General features: G+C 45.2%; 1 protein-coding gene and 1 non-coding gene across 2 annotated transcripts in view; both read right to left on the bottom strand.

Annotated features, from left to right (window-relative positions):
- LOC146177978 (salivary peroxidase/catechol oxidase-like) overlaps positions 1-17,687 on the bottom strand; it is an 82,959-nt gene that overhangs the window by 41,032 nt on the left and 24,240 nt on the right. Inside the window, exons 4-5 of the mRNA XM_084581663.1 lie at positions 13,375-13,569; positions 10,154-10,294 (exon numbers count right to left, since the gene is read on the bottom strand). Of these exons, the coding sequence (XP_084437789.1) occupies positions 10,154-10,294; positions 13,375-13,569 (336 nt within the window). The remainder of the gene's footprint in view (positions 1-10,153; positions 10,295-13,374; positions 13,570-17,687) is intronic.
- On the bottom strand, positions 7,781-7,853 carry TRNAT-UGU (transfer RNA threonine (anticodon UGU)). Its single transcript has one exon. It is a non-coding gene; the product is annotated as a tRNA-Thr (tRNA).

Below are 17,687 nucleotides of genomic sequence, written 5' to 3' on the forward strand. Positions count from 1 at the left end.
TGGCGGTTCGGACGTTCCTGCCTCGCCGCGCGGCCTGTCATCTGGACTGAACTGCGCAGCGGAACCTTTGCGCTGCTGCCCCGGTGCGCCTCTGGACACGTCAGCGCGGCGCTTGTCACCCTCCACCCCCCGAAAGCTAGCCATCGCATCGAAAGCAACATCAACACAGCCGCCTAAAAGCGCTTCCCATCCCATCACTCCCTTCAGTGGGCTCGGCAGCACAGCAACAATGCGGTCTTCTTACGCCAGCCATCTCCTCACCTTTCAGGTGTTCCTTCTGGCCTTTCTGCCGACATCTGGCGATGACTGCTTGGTCGGCGAATCTGCTGCGGGGCCGGTTGCCAATCTGAGCGGTGGCGGTTCGGACGTTCCTGCCTCGCCGCGCGGCCTGTCATCTGGACTGAACTGCGCAGCGGAACCTTTGCGCTGCTGCCCCGGTGCGCCTCTGGACACGTCAGCGCGGCGCTTGTCACCCTCCACCCCCCGAAAGCTAGCCATCGCATCGAAAGCAACATCAACACAGCCGCCTAAAAGCGCTTCCCATCCCATCACTCCCTTCAGTGGGCTCGGCAGCACAGCAACAATGCGGTCTTCTTACGCCAGCCATCTCCTCACCTTTCAGGTAACGAATCGGTACTCACTATACGCACGGCGTACCCGTTACCCTGCCTTGTTAGTGCTGCCGAGCCCCTGTTGTTGCATTGACATTATGCGTGATTGTGCAGACATATTGTTGGAATTGCTAGCACTAGCTGGCGACGTTGAGCTAAATCCCGGCCCTCCCACGCGTTCGTCTTCAACCGAGGCGTCTGGCGACATCTTGACCGCCCTCAAGGAAATTCGTGAAGGTCAAGCCTCCATCTTAAACGAAGTAAAGGCAATGCAAACTAAACTCACTCAAAACGACGCCGTATTAGATGACATTAGGCAAAGGTTATCAAAAATCGAAAATGAATTTTCGTCTATCGCAGTAATAAAGACCCAAATTGAAGATGTCCAGGCCCTGGCTGAAGATAACGCCCACGACATATCAGTACTAACAAGCCGGTTGGATGATTCAGAAGACAGGGCGCGCCGATCTAATATCCTATTCTTTGGACTAACCGATAAAGAAAACGAATCTTGGTCCCAGTCCGAAGACGCAATCATAAATCTTTGCAGCGAAGAACTTGGGATCGATATCACACCGATGGATATTGAACGCGCACACAGACTAGGGAAATTTGATTCCAACAAATCTAGACCTATCATCGTGAAATTCGCTCACTTCAAGACGAAAGAAAACATACTTTCAAGCGCTAATAAGCTGAAAAACACAGATTACCGCATAAGCCAGGACTACTCACCCAACACCCGTATCGCGCGAAAACATCTTGTAGAATACGGCAAGGCACAACCGAAAAAATTCAAGCTACGTCATGATAAACTCATTATTGATAATGAAACTTATACTTTTAACCATGCCACGAAGAGAGTCGTCCCACGTACCCCATAACTAGAATCCAAAGCTAACCCGATTTCAAGCACCAAAGCCGTTCCGTTTCTGTACACTAACATAAGGAGCCTAATGCCCAAGCTTGACAAACTTCGCTACCTTATCGACACAACAGACAGCAAACTTGTGCTATTAAGTGAAACCTGGTTAAACGCAACTATCCATGACTCCGAGATTTTAACATTTCTTCCAAATTTCAACATCTTCCGACGCGATCGTGTAAATAGACGAGGTGGTGGTGTACTAATAGCTGCTCATCATAGCCTACATTGCGCCGTAATTAACATAAATTGCCCGTTAGAAGCTGTTTTTATAATGTGCAACATGTCTTACCCTCCCGTCATCATCGGAGCCTTCTATCGCCCCCCAGATGCTGATGCCTCGTTTTCTAATCACTTCTACGACACTATCCACTCCTTAACTTCGCAATATCCCCACGCTTCCGTTCTTATTTCTGGTGATTTCAACTTTCCTGCTATCACATGGTCTGATGTCGCATTAACAATCGCCAAAAATAACACTGAAAGCGAATTTTTAAACGCATGCCTCACGTTCAATCTGTCACAGCTTGTTTCCGCCCCTACTAGGGAAGATAACCATTCTTCGAATATACTCGACTTGATACTAACTTCCCACCCCGACAACGTCTCGCCCCTTACGTACTTACCCGGCATTAGCGATCACAAAATAATACAAGCTTCATTCCAATGCCAGCTACCTTGCACAAAAAAGGCTAAAAAGAAACTAACGCTCTATCATAAGGGTAATTATGAATGCATAAATGATAAGTTGTCAGAGTTTACGACGTGGTACTTAACAGACTTCACTACTCGCTCTGTCGAAACTAACTGGTCGCTTTTCAAGAATAAAATGCATGAACTTGTCACCACATACATTCCCACTATAACTGTTACGGAACGACTCACATCGCCGTGGTTTAACGCTACCCTAAAACGAATGAACAACAAAAAGAAACGGTACTATCGAGCAGCTAAACGCTTAAACACCTCAGTTTCGTGGGAAAAATATCACACCATCGACAAAACATTTCAGACGCTTGCCACCAAAACAAAGAAAAGCTTTTATTACAACACGTTGCCCAACATGCTGCGGACAAATCCTAGACAGTTTTGGAAAATTGTTCATCCATCGCGTAACAATCACTTATCTCTGCTCGATGACCGAAATAATCCTATTCCTGATAAAGATGTACCAGAAGTTCTGAACTCCGTATTTTCATCTATTTATACTAACGAGTCTAATGATGAACTTCCTGATTTTCCGCGACACAATCACCCTGTCATGCCTCCCATAACTTTTCATGCCAACGGAATTGCGAAATTAATCGATTCTTTAAAGATCTCTTCCTCAGCCGGGGTTGATGGCATCAACTCAAAGCTACTAAATAACACCAAACATATCACAAGTATCATTCTGTCTCATATCTTTCAGCAATCGTTATCATCTGGAGTGTTGCCACAGGACTGGAAGGTAGGCAAGGTGATTCCAGTTCCTAAAAAAGGTTCGCCATCTTCACGCCATAGCTATCGTCCCATATCCCTCACTAGCATTTGTTCAAAGTTAATGGAGCATGTTATCTACACACACATCGCAAATTTTCTTATATCTGTAAATTTTTTTCACCCTAACCAACACGGTTTTCGTAAAGGAATGTCATGCGACACACAGTTAGCACTATTTATTAATGACATTAGTTCTAACCTACATGACAACATACCAGTTGACGCATTGTTCTTGGATTTTGAGAAAGCTTTTGACAAAGTTCCCCACAGACGGCTTCTACTTAAACTTTCACGTTTAAACCTTGACCCACTCATTCTAACTTGGATAGAACACTTCCTCACTAACCGTAAGCAGTTCGTACATGCTAATGAATTTTTCTCACCTTTAAGCTCCGTCGCCTCTGGAGTGCCACAAGGTACTGTACTCGGTCCATTACTCTTCCTAATCTATATTAATGACTTGGCTACTGATATAACTTCTAACATACGACTATTTGCGGATGACTGCGTAATATATCGACCTATCGCTAACAGCAACGATACTAAACTGTTACAGAACGACTTGAATTACATCGAATCCTGGTGTAACAAATGGCTCATGTCCCTAAACACAAATAAGACGTTATTAATTACATTCCATCGTAGACAGTCCTTTCCTTCACCTTCGTATTATATATTTGGCTCTAAAATTTCCGCAGTTGACTCTTATAAATATCTTGGTGTAACCATTAACCGTTCCCTCACTTGGTCTACTCACGTCTCTAACATTGCTAAAGACGCCAATCGCACGCTTGGTTTTTTACGCCGTAACTTGCGACTTTCACCTCCTTCTGTCAAACTGCTGACCTATTTAACACTCGTCCGTCCCAAACTGGAATACGCATGCGCAGTTTGGGACCCTCACCAGTCTAACCTTTCCCTCACCCTCGAATCCATCCAAAATCGTGCAGCAAGGTTCATTCATTCAGACTACTCATATCACTCAAGTGTTACAGATTTGAAGACAAAATCTAATCTCCTTTCCCTCCAATCACGCCGCAAAATAGCCCGGCTGTGCCTTTTTCATAAATTTTACCATTCATCACTAGGAAACTGTGCCATCATGCCTTGTCACCGCGTATCCCATCGATTTAACCACAATAAAGTAGTATACCCACCATCCGCAAATACCACTGCACATCTAAATGCTTTTTTCGTCCAGACAGCAAAGGACTGGAATCGCCTTCCTGCCGACGCAGTTCATCACGCTCATCCAGCACACTTCAAAGCATTCATTGAAAGACTCGCCAATGAACTGTAACAGCCCACCCCTCATGTAATACCCCACCAGGGGCATTTGAGGTATAAATAAATAAAATAAATAAATAAAATATATATATATATATATCATCATCATCAGCCTGATTATACCCACTGCAGGGCGAAGGCCTCTCCCATATTTCTCCACTTAACCCGGTTCTTTGCTAGCTGCATCCACTTGACCCCTGCGAACTTCTTAATCTCATCCGCCCACCTAACTTTCTGCCGCCCCCTGCTACGCTTTCCTTCCCTTGGAATCCAATTTGTTACCCTCAGGTCGCTGGTCGCTGAGGGTCGCTATATATACATACATATACATATATACATATACATATATATATATATATATATGTATATATATATATATATATATATATATATATATATATATATATATATATATATATATATATATATATATTAGTGTCCAAGTTTTATGTAATTAAGGTTTTAAAGATATCAGTAGCCCTAGCTCAGTCAAACCAATTAAGAGCTGTTCATATCCGTCTATGCTGATCTGCAGTATTTTTTGGTTCATCATTGTTACATATTAACAGGGACTAATAGCTGATTTTATTGACTGCATCGAAAAAACTGTCAAAGCAAAAGTAGCAGATTGGATCGAAAAGCTTCTAGCTGCATTGTTTGCATCAGGTTAAGATTTACGTAAAATTGTTTTTTTCAAGCCGAAAATGATACCTGGCGCAGCAAAGGCCTCCCTGACAGCGCTGCCACTTTAAAGCCCGAGACGATCCCCGATAACAAAATACACTTTTCTCTGCAGTGCTCTCTCTGATGAAGCTAGGTGTATGCACTTGGCCAAATATTTAAAACAACATCCGGTCACGTGGCAACATTTACAAAGCCTTTTAAAAAGAGATACGTAAGTCAGAGCGTGAAGGAGACAAAGTAGCTGGCCGTTTTTCTAGGTGGTCTAAAACTTTTACTTAACATTTACTTAGGCAATAAATTTGAGATTTTAATTGGAAAAGTACTTAAAGCAAAACCATTTATTCTATTTCCGATGAACAAATGCGCAAGTGTCTCTTTTCCGAGCTAAAAAAAACTGCCGAATTAGAATTACATTCCTAAGCCATTATTGCGTTCCTCTCTCCCGTGCCTTAGGTTAAAGAAATCAAATGTGGCTCATGGCTGCATGGCTCCTGTCCTCAGCGGCAGGCCAATATATCTGCGGTGGTCTCTTCGGCTGCGTGAGCCAGATGGCGCGCGTGACGGTACACGTTGCAGCGAGCGCGGCAAGCTAGCTGAGCAGGCTGCAGCCATCGCCTTGCCGCTTGTTGCTAGAAGTCGGCCATCGAGTAAGGGCAGCATGTGATTTTACCTTGACCAATCCAACGTTTAGAGCAAGCCAATTGTGGCGCGCGTATGCGCTTCTCACGTGATTGTTTTCGTATTGCATTGGCTTTTTTTGGAGCTCGGAGAAAAGATTCGCGTGCGACTTTCTTTATAGCAAATAAATGGAGTGTGAGACGCCCTATACCTTTGTAAATAACGTTTAAAGCCTAAACTCAACATTAAGTAAATTGGGAAACTTAACCTAAATTTGTTTCGAAACAAAAAAAATTTATCGTGCATAACATAGCTGGCAGTTGAATGCGACCATGAGTGTGTGTTGAATGTGACACCAGTCGTTTGTTCGTATACATGTGTATATATATATATATATATATATATATATATATATATATATATATATATATATATATATATATATATATATATATATATATATATATATATAAGCAGATAAATTAAGGGGAAATGAGGGTGCTCGTTATAATACATGAAGGAAAGAAGCCAACAGTCGGCGAGGCCAAGGAAAGCGTAGGGGATGGTAATTTATGGCTATTTTTTCAATTCTTTACTTGGATAATCACAGAAATTAGTAATGTAGTGTTTAGGGGAAAGGTAATTAAACACAAAGTAGAAGAAAAAACAACGTGCCGATGGTGGGAACTGAACCCACGACCTCCGAATAACGCGTCCGGTGCTCTTCCAACAGGGCTACATCGGCCGCTGTCTTCCCTGCTACTTTCTTGGGTATTTATGTTGTCTGTATACGAACCTTGAGAGTGTTCACCAGCACCACCCTCAGCCATAGCGGCGGACGTAGAACGTCCTTTGTTACCGCCAGCGTCACGTAGAACGTGATCAAGAGCGAGGGCGAAAGCTGTGCTAGAACCCTCTTACGCTACCTATGGCTTCAAGACTGCCAGAACCGAGACCCCCGTAAGCTACAAGCAGATAAATTAAGGGGAAATGAGGATGCTCGTTATAATACATGAAGGAAAGAAGCCAACAGACGGCGAGGCCAAGGAAAGCGTAGGGGATGGTATTGTATGTCTTTTTCTTTTCAATTGTTTACTTGGATAATCACAGAAATTAGTAATGTCGTGTTTAGGGGAAAGATAATTAAACACAAAGTAGAAGAAAAAACAACGTGCCGATGTTGGGAACCGAACCCACGACCTCCGTCCGAATAACGCGTCCGGTGCTCTTCCAGCTGGGCTACATCGGCCGCTGTCCCCCCTGCTTCTTTCTTGGGTATTTATGTTGTCTGTATACGAACCTTGAGAGTGTTCACCAGCACCACCCTCAGCCATAGCGGCGGACGTAGAACGTCCTTTGTTACCGCCAGTGTCACGTAGAACGTGATCAAGAGCGAGGGCGAAAGCTGTGCTTGAACACTCTTACGCTACCTATGGCTTCAAGACTGCCAGAACCGAGACCCCCGTAAGCTACAAGCAGATAAATTAAGGGGAAATGAGGGTGCTCGTTATAATACATGAAGGAAAGAAGCCAACAGTCGGCGAGGCCAAGGAAAGCGTAGGGGATGGTACTTTGTCTTTTTTATTTCAGTTGTTTACTTGGATAATCACAGAAATTAGTAATGTAGTGTTTAGGGGAAAGGTAATTAAACACAAAGTAGAAGAAAAAACAACTTGCCGATGGTGGGAACCGAACCCACGACCTCCGAATAACGCGTCCGGTGCTCTTCCAACTAGGCTACATCGGCCGCTGTCCCCCCTGCTACTTTCTTGGGTATTTATGTTGTCTGTATAGAAACCTTGAGAGTGTTCACCAGCACCACCCTCAGCCATAGCGGCGGACGTAGAACGTCCTTTGTTACCACCAGCGTCACGTAGAACGTGATCAAAAGCGAGGGCGAAAGCTGTGCTAGAACCCTCCTACGCTACCTATGGCTTCAAGACTGCCAGCACCGAGACCCCCGTAAGCTACAAGCAGATAAATTAAGGGGAAATGAGGGTGCTCGTTATAATACATGAAGGAAAGAAGCCAACAGTCGGCGAGGCCAAGGAAAGCGTAGGGGATGGTACTTTATGTCTTTTTTTTTCAATTGTTTATTTGGATAATCACAGAAATTAGTAATGTAGTGTTTAGGGGAAAGATAATTAAACACAAAGTAGAAGAAAAAACAACGTGCCGATGGTGGGAACCGAACCCACGACCTCCGAATAACACGTCCGGTGCTCTTCCAACTGGGCTACATCGGCCGCTGACCCCCCTGCTACTTTCTTGGGTATTTATGTTGTCTGTATACGAACCTTGAGAGTGTTCACCAGCGCCACCCTCAGCCAAGACGGCGGACGTAGAACATCCTTTGTTACCGCCAGCGTCACGTAGAACGTGATCAAGAGCGAGGGCGAAACCTGTGCTAGAACCCTCTTACGCTACCTATGGCTTCAAGATATATATATATATATATATATATATATATATATATATATATATATATATATATATATATATATGGTAAACTTATCAGGTTCAAGGCCAGCAGCCAGCAACAAAATGGGTATAAAGACGATATCTTGGACTAGTTAAACTTCAGGTTTAGCCAGCACCAAAACGCACGAGCGCGGGAAAAAACTCGTTGTTGCCGAACCACTGTATACTGCCTTCATACCGGCTCTACTACAGAAGAAAACAACACATGTGAGCAATTTTCTGCGGATGCCAGAGTCATGCTGTTCGCTTAGTACCGGCTGAGAAGCACTAAATGGACAGCACCTGCAACCGCATTTTTATTCGTCGAGAAATAGCGCCGGTGTGCTGTGTGGCGACACAAAGGTGCATGATCTGAGGTTCTATAAGTTCAGTAATGGGCTTGCTGGAATCAGCTAACTATAAACGAGGAGTGGTAGCAGTCAATGACCTGTGGGATATTAACATTTTCTATTGTGCATTTTTCACTTTCTGTATTTGAATGTTTGCTCTCTCTGTAGGAGAGATAGTACGGACAAGTCCTCTTAAGATTGAGTGGCTCTATATCTGGCAATTTTCTGAAGGAAAATAAGGGATGTTTACATTCATGCACCTGTTGATTATGCACTGAGTGAATGCGTGAACGGAAAGCATAAGGCGCCAACTATATAAGCCGATAGTGATCTTTCATGTAATCGTTGTCTGTTAATTGTATTTTTGCTTCTTTTTCCATGTTGCGTGCCCGATGCGTTTCCAGGACACTTTGTGCACAGAATCGTGTACTGTGTGTTTTGCGTGCCGACTCCTATGGCCTATTTAAAAACCGGTAACGATCATGGCGTGTGTGATGCAAGCAATGTGCTGCAACTGTTCTGTGATCTCATCATCGAGCCCGCCGTGTTCCGCGCTCCTTGGTTTAAGGATTTTTCTCTGCCACAATTTCTCTGCCGCATACCACTAAGACATTCATCATGGAAGACACAGCCCGACGCGGACACCACATTCGACTCATCTTACGCACGGTTGCTTCCGGTAATCAGTGTTTTTCTTTGTATCATACATAACTTTTCTCGTCTCGTCATATATCTGTGAATAAAAATGTGTATTCTTAGATTGGCCGGTCCGTTCGGGTTTTGTTTTCTTCTTGTCCCAGAGAGTTAGCTCTTCAGCAAAGTTTTGTAAAGAACCTCCTTCGTAAAGAGCATCGTCGTTGTCTTCTCGCGCTGTGCTATAAATATTGTCTTCTGCATCAAGTTACAACGCAAAACACGCTCGCGCCATGCATTGAACATCGTACTCTTCATCAAGTTCCATCTGCGGTGCTCTTTCATTGAACTAGGCTGGCTAACTTAACGTAATCATATACGCCATACACATAAGCCATCCCGCTCAAGACAGAGGCCGCAGCATTGCCAAGTAACCTTCTGAGAACATCGAACAACAAGCTGTTGGCTAGAAGCTTACTAAGCGCTGAAGGGACCCAAGATCCAAACAGGAGCACTGCGGCTGCGCCCGATGGAAACTTCGTTCAAGGCTAGTTGAGCCTTTACAAATTTTTTCCTTCTATAACTTCTAGACCGGAAAATAGCGAGAGAGCAGTAAAAATAAAATAAAAACAAGTTTACATCTGCTTTCCAAGCTGCGGTTAAAGGTTTGGCTGCCTTCCTGCGCCTTTAAGATAAATTGCGTTAGGCGAGAGAGCCTCTTGTTTCGCTTCCGGAGTAGTGATAGAGGAAGACAGTGATGAGTGAGAAAAGCAGTGGCGAAGTTCTAAGACATTGTCTACATTCTAAGGTAGAGAACCTTTTTTTTCTTGATTGAGTGATAAATTGCCACATCAGAGAATTGATGCTTATATATGGAGAATTGCCCAATTGTGTTAGACAAACAAGTCAAGATAAGACACCGCTAGTCCTCAGTTTTTGGCATGCTTCCCGTTTTCAGGCTTCTCAATATTTATCATTGACTGCTATTTCGTTTCAAGTAGCTTAGGTATGTTACAGGATTGGTGACCGTCTCTAGGGTCTGCGGAAAATATGGCAACTTATTTAACACGTCCACGAGAAAATGATAAAGTGAGCAAGCTTACCTCTTCCGCACTTATGGCACGTCTCGGTCCGCATCATGCCGATCCGCGTCACGTTGTACTGTGCGTAGAAGTTGTCATTTTCTGGCACATCGATGGGCATGCAGTCGGGCCCCTGCAGGCAAGTTGGGTTCGGGCCTGGGCCTATGGATAACAGTTAGCAAATATGATGTTACTCAGTCGCACACATGCAAAGCTTGTTTGCTGATTTTGAAAGTGTTTTTCTTTCTGTCTGGTGAGTAAAGTGCTGCAGAACTATATACCGATGGCGACGTTAAGGCACCCATTATATAGATCGATTCCATCTGTTGAAGCTTACTACGGGACCAGTGGCAGTCAAATTTGACAAGCAGCCAAGAACAAAATCTGGTGCTTTCTCTGATAAACCGATGCTAATGTAAGAGCACGAACGTTTTTCTTTTTATTATTTGAAATTATGCTCAATTCTTGTATTTTACATGATACATCAGTTATCTCCTACGCACTTTCTGTGTTTATTGCGACTTGCCCATTAGATTTCAGCAGTACATTTGAAGCATGTGGTAGGCGCCGCGTGAACTGGCGGTTGTATAATAATACTTAAATCTGGTTATAACGAGGGAAACTCTGCTGGTCTAGTTGTTGACCTATTATTTCAACAAGGTAGCTCAAAAATAACGACCAATGGACGAAAAAGGACACACAAGACGACTGATGAGCACTACTACCAACTGTGTATTCATAGCAATGTAAAAAAATATATATATAAAGAAAAATCGAGCATGCGGAGAAGAGGACAGATAAAGCAGCAGCAGCAGCAGCAGCAGCTTAAAGCAAAAAACATGTTCAGAAAGGCACATTCTGCTCAGTACATGCGGACAGAAGTATCGCAACGCAACGTCGGATATCTTATCGATATGATACACCTCTCATAGAAGCTTTGCCTTATAACTGCACTTTGGAACCGCTATACCAGGCTTAGTTTGAATTTTTCGCTCGAGATCACGTAGTTGGAACCTTCACAAACAGCTTAGCCAGTCACAGCGATGGCACAAACAAGACCGCTGAAGGCTTTTGGTCGGTTGTGGAAGGCGTAATAGTCGCTTTTCACTTAAACGTTCTGCTGAGGCGCTGTAGTTTTACTATACTTTTCTTGCATAACTTTCACGCTATCTGTTGATAGTCATGCATATTTATAATGTATGACCAATGCTGCTTTCACAGTACAATCAAAAAGGCTTGGCAATATTGTAACGCTATTGATGTCAACATGTACATTAGCATTACTTAAACAAAACAGTCGGCTCAGACGAGCCAGACGGCACTTATAGACAACGCATAATTCTTCATTGTCCTTCCAGATTGTGTTATCTTCACCGCCTTGTATGCAACACTGCGACTGCTCACAACGCCTAACTGGGCAAGACTAAACAACTGCATGAGTACTTACATTTCTTCCAGCAACAATGAGGGCAGACAATAAAATGAAAATTAGGCTTCACAGGTAAAATAACTGCAGCCGTTCAATTACAGAAACCTTGCGATAGTTAACCAATACTGAGCCAGATGCATTCTTGCAAAATTAAATACGTGCAATATAAGTAGATATCACACGAGCTAAGGCCACCACTGAAATTGACGGGAACACTTTTTATACCAAGAGACGGCAATGGAAGGTAAGAATGTTTTTGTCAATGGGTGAACTTATGTCCTCTTAGAGCCAATAATTGTAGATAGTAGTGAGGAACCAAAGAGGTATTGATTTTTCAGAATTCTCTGCATCGAAACTGCCAAAAACTAATCTCTCAAGGTGTCCGTCTTTTTTGTTAACGATGTTTATACAAATATAAGATTGTGGTACTGATTTTTCAGAATTCTCAGTGTAGAAATTGCCAAAAACTAATCTCTCAAGGTGTCCGTCTTTTTTGTTAACGATGTTTATACAAATATAAGATTGTGCTTGCTTTATTCCTTAGTTGGTTGCGCAGCTTGGATGACGCATTACTCTTCAATAAGCAAATGCATAAAATGAACGATTTCTGGAGAAATGCGCACAATTGTGCACTTCAAGTTCGGCCCTTTGTCTTGTGTTTTTAGCCGGCGTAAATGTTTGGGTTGGGAACCATTTAGCTCGCTTAGGTCGCAGAGAGGGCCTTTTTATACTTGCTAGTTAGCTGAAAAACATGACATTCTTCCGAACTATTCACGCAGCACCCCCTTCGTCAAAATACTCATCTACACCGATTCCGGCAAAGGAATTTTCCTTGTATCCGACATGATGAGCATCTCTGAAAAACTTGTGGTGGTTCCATTAACCCTCCAGTGCACATTTGACGAGGCGACGTTAAACTTTTCAATCACGACGGCAATTTATATAATATATTGCTTATGACTGCAAACAAGGTGCTTTACCCTGAAAGCATAACTTTTTTTTTTTTCAAGCCTCTGTAGGTAACATAACCGGAGATGTTCCTGATACACTTAGGAATAAATTGAATCAGAGGGCTGAATTGGGCTCGTATGATAATTATGAGAGATTCTAAACAGTGCTATCGGACGAGGCGGAAAGTTAAGAGGCAGGGTTTTCGTCGACTATCAACAAAATAATTCAAGTCAACTCTGAAGGCAGCAATATCAGGAGAAACTGGTTAACCGACTTCCGCACACGGGTGAGACGCGGATAAAGCTGAGAGTGTAAAGAATTCGTAGCAAATACCTAAGCAACTTTTGAGCAGGATTCTACATCCTCATATGCGTATAAAACGGTTATTCTCAAGCGCTCATGCTATAAAAATCTAGAGACTTGGGGAGATTAGCGACACTTTTTTGCATGTGCCGATAGTATGCTTTCAGCGACTGTCGGGTGAACCATTAATGAGAATGCGCCAGCTGTAAATTTCCTGAAGCGGGGCGCATTGAACTTTGTTCCTTCTTATGCACATACGCGCCGTCCTTATGACGACGTAGTCAAACCATTCTATGAAGACATGAAAAATTGTGCGGGTATATTGAATAAACATTAAAGAAAATTAAATACTCGAGCCAGCATAGTAGCTATCTCCTCTGCATAATTGAAGCCAAGCATTTTCGAGTGAAGGACCAAAAACAAACTGGTTCAAATTGTAGCGCGCTATTTTCCTGCACTAATATTTTCTTAAAGGCGGTCATCCAGTTCCTTGCCACCACGGGATATGGAGTTGTCGCTTCTTAAATATTATCCTCGAAATAATTTTCAACGAACTTACCAAAATTAGTCTCCAGCGCCGCCAGCTGCACTGGCGCTGCCAGCGATATGTCGTGCGTAAGGAGCTGTCCGAACATGACCGCCAGGTTGGTGAGGTTCCTATCATCGGTGCGCCTCTGTGGGTGAACAATCATAGACACGAGGCGGGCGCTGGGCAGCGGGCGGCCACTGACAGAGACTCGTGCTGAAGACACGCCTGCAAGAGCGGTCGCGCCATAGTATAGAAAGCACCTCGGTGTGCTTGGTATAAAAATCCTAGAAAAATTACCCCCCCAAAAAAAGAACAAAGAGGGGACGCCTAAGCCGTATTTTTAACCACCTAACAAGACGCAGGCCACTGAATAATGGCCTTAATAGATAAGCTTTTAATGCGAACCTATAAAAGAATGGCACACCTGCTACATTTGTAAGGATGAGTTCAAAGTACTTATTTTAAGTGACTTGTTTTGAATCCAAGGGACAAAACTGTATTGTTAGCGGAACGCATGACCATGGCAATCTAGTATTGTGTTGGTAGGATGTGCTAACAAGAGCTATGTTTTCTCAAAATCGTTCTAATAATGCTTTCACATGCTGCAGAGAAACCATTTATACGTGAATTCTGGCTTTTATACAAGTGAAAAATGAACGTTTTATTTTAAGACAGGTGCATTCAGGTGATGAATTTATTTCCTAAGCCAACACAAGCAATGAACAAGTTACAAAGCAACCTCTTTTTTTTTTACGCGAGCTTGCCATAAGGCATATTATTATAGAAACTCATGTACATTACTTTCTGTAAGGAACCGGAGCAGGCTCCCACTCTTGTCGTTGTCGGTGAGCCGTTTAGAAAAGTCTTCTTCCCTTGTTGTGGTGCAATTGTTAATTGTGCAAGAGTCAAACGTATTGCTACTACACACAGCTGTTCAATAACGTGCGGAACCGAATTCAATGAGCATTCGTACAGACGTTTGTGTAAAAAAGCACGTTTGCAAAGACATTCAGCCGGCTTTAAAATGTTTCTTCCTTTCTCAGTATCTCATCTGCCTTTCTTGACCACAAGACCAGGTGATGGCCGCTATTCTGGGACTGACAGCTGGCCATCACCAGCTGCAGTAAGATGAACCGTAAGAAATACGTTTTTCACTATATTGCCGCGAAAACTGCAAAACAGTATTTGTTGTTTTTTAACAGCCGCCGGCATACAGGCTTATCACTCTGATTCTGGACCGCGTATCAGTTCTGTAATCTTTGTTTGTTACTGCTCGATGTCGCGAGTCACACCTTTATCAGTTTTGTCGTAGCGCAAGACGCACCGAGATCTGTCTGGAAGGTTCCGGCCACTCGGGTGTCTTTCCACAATGTTCCAGCCCGTGCTGGTAGCTGTTTGCGACGTTATCTAGATTGTTCTGTGCAGCCTTTAAATTGAGCGTTGCCGAGTGTGACGAGCATTCTTTGTTCGACGATCGACTAGCACGTTTGTTTCTATCGCCGCCGCCGAGTTGCTTAGTTCTTTTGCGGGCGCAAGTCAGCCCAAATAAAGAGTTTCTTTAGTGCAATCATCGACCCATCATTTGTGTCGTCGCCCTCGTCACCACTACGTGACATCTGGTGGAGGTGCTGCCTTTGATCCTTCAAGCGAAGACCCAAGCCGTGTTCCTGTCGCCCTGGAAAACCATCCTACAGGTCAACGAGCCAGCCGCCGACTTCAAGGCCTACAACCCGAACACGGTCTGCTGCCTGACCCCACTCGATCTCGGAAGACATCGACGCTCACAATGGCCCAGCCTACAGCACCGGTTGTTTTCGTTCAACCCCGTGAGCCCCCCTGCTTCCATGGACGACCGGATGAAGATGCAAAAGACTGGGTGGACCTTTTCGACCGTGTGGCAGAATTCAATGGCTGGAACGACGCCATGAAACTCAGGCAAGTCTACTTCGTTCTTCAAGGACATGCCCGAGTTTGGTTCGAAAATCATGAGGCAGCTATGAAGGATTGGGACATTTTTAAGGAAGCGTTTTTGACTGCCTTTTCAAGCGTCGTCCGAAAAGAAAGAGCCCAGGACCTCCTTCAGTCAAGACTTCAACTTCCTAACGAGCCTGTGCTGGCGTACGTTGAAGAGATGAAGCGCCTCTTTCGCCGCGCTAACCCTAACATGACTGAAGCTGAGAAAGTCAAATTTTTAATGCGAGGCGTCAAAGAATCGCTTTTTGCAAATCTTGTCCGAAATCCGCCAACAACAGTGGCGGAATTTGAAACGGAAGCGTCTGCCATCGAGAAGACGTTGTACACCCGGATGTGCCACTACGAGCGACCACTTCAACCAGACTACTCATGCCACTACCCCAGCGCATCTGCAAGCGGAGAGAACCTTCGGGACATCATCCGGGAGATCGTGCGAGAAGAGCTCCGCAGAATGCAGCCATCATCGCAACAACCCCAGGTGGCGACACTCGCGGACGTCGTCCGTGAAGAAGTCCAGCAGGCGCTGGGCGTTCCTGAAGCGACGGCTGCGACTTTTCCAGCGCAAGAGGCAACAGCGATGAACTACGCTGGTGCATTACGTCGCCCTCCGCCCCGACGTGATGACTTTCCGAGCCCTCGCCGCTACCGGCCTGTTCCTGAAAACCGTCCCTTGGCTCCCACCCGCCATGCCTACCAACGACCAACAAGCCCCAGGAAGTGCGACGCATGGAGGACAGCGAACAACCGCCCATTATGCTTCCACTGCGGTGAGGCCGGCCACATTCTGCGGCACTGCCCGTACCGACGAATCGGTCTCCGCGGATTTGCAGTCGACGCTCCACGACCACGCCCAGGTGAACGACCGCAAGAAATCGACAACTATCTGCGTAGCGGTGAGATTGCGCCACCAAGCCGTCGATTCAGGTCTCCATCGCCGTACAGGGCCCGCTTTGCGTCGCCAGGACGTAACTATGATGGTAGTGTGCGCGGAAGGTCCCCAAGCCCCCGTAGGGGAAACTAAAGGCAGCAACCTTTGGAGGTAAGGTTGCTCAACGGCGAAAAGAAGAAGATCCTCCGCCGCCGACGACCACTAACGACGACGCAACCATTTCATCGCCGCTCCACACGACGACATCGCCGACAACACGACCAGAGTGCAAGCAGACACCGCCGCCCAGCGAAGTAACAACGGTATGCCCCGGCCATGACCTGAAGAAACGACGAAGCCGAGATCGGACACTAAGGCCCACGTGCAATGCGAGGACGCGAACAAGTGACCTTGAAGTTGATATCGACGGTCGCAGAGTCACTGCCCTAGTAGACACCGGAGCTGACTATTCAGTCATTAGTGGACCGTTAGCCTCTCAGCTCAGAAAAGTTACCACCGCTTGGAATGGCCCGCTGATTCGCACCGCAGGTGGCAACCTGATTGCTCCATCGGGACGATGCACTGCAAGGATAACCGTAAATGGGCGTACTTACCCCACCAGCTTTGTGGTCTTGCAGCAGTGCTCCCGCGACGTGATTTTAGGTATAGACTTCCTAAATGAACATAGGGCTATCATCGACCTGCGATCCAAGCTCATCAAGCTCTCTGCAGACAAAGTCATTCCTGCTACGACGACGTCGATGCAACACATCGCTCTAAACGTCCTCGATGAAGAATTGACCGTCCCGCCCCGATCAAGCATCGCAGTCTGCGTAGGTAGCGCAAACATTGAAACCGCTGAAGGCATCGTCGAAGGAAATATCCAATTGCTCTTAGAACGAGGTGTCGGCATCGCAAGAGGCATCACGAAATTCCGGAGAGGTCAAGCTCAGGTGCTGGTAACAAACTTCACCGAAGAATGCCGGCATCTCAACAAGGGCACGACGATCGCTTTTCTCGACGAATTAGCCGACCTCAAAGATGTATTCTCCCTCCACGACCAAACGCTGGAAGACGCACCGGACCTATTCCGTCAGCCCACATTTGACATCAACCCGGCATTGACCCACAACAGGAAAGACCAGATTCTCAGTCTGCTTCGAAGCTACGGGGAGTGCTTCTCATCGTCATCGAAGGTACGACAAACACCACTGGCCAAGCATCGCATAATAACGGACGAACACGCCCGACCTCTGCGCCAAAGCCCTTATCGTGTATCGCCGCGAGAACGCCAGGCCATTCGCGATCAAGTTGAGGAAATGCTGCGTGATGACGTAATCCAGCCATCGAACAGCCCCTGGGCGGCACCAGTCGTTTTGGTCAAGAAGAAAGACAGCACACTTCGCTTCTGCGTTGATTATCGCCGCTTGAATAGCATAACGAAGAAGGATGTCTACCCGCTTCCCCGCATCGACGACACTCTCGACCGGCTCTGCAATGC

The sequence above is a fragment of the Amblyomma maculatum genome, chromosome 10 (genome assembly GCF_055883805.1).
Source record: "Amblyomma maculatum isolate TAMU_Amacu chromosome 10, ASM5588380v1, whole genome shotgun sequence".
Lineage (NCBI taxonomy): Eukaryota > Metazoa > Arthropoda > Arachnida > Ixodida > Ixodidae > Amblyomma > Amblyomma maculatum.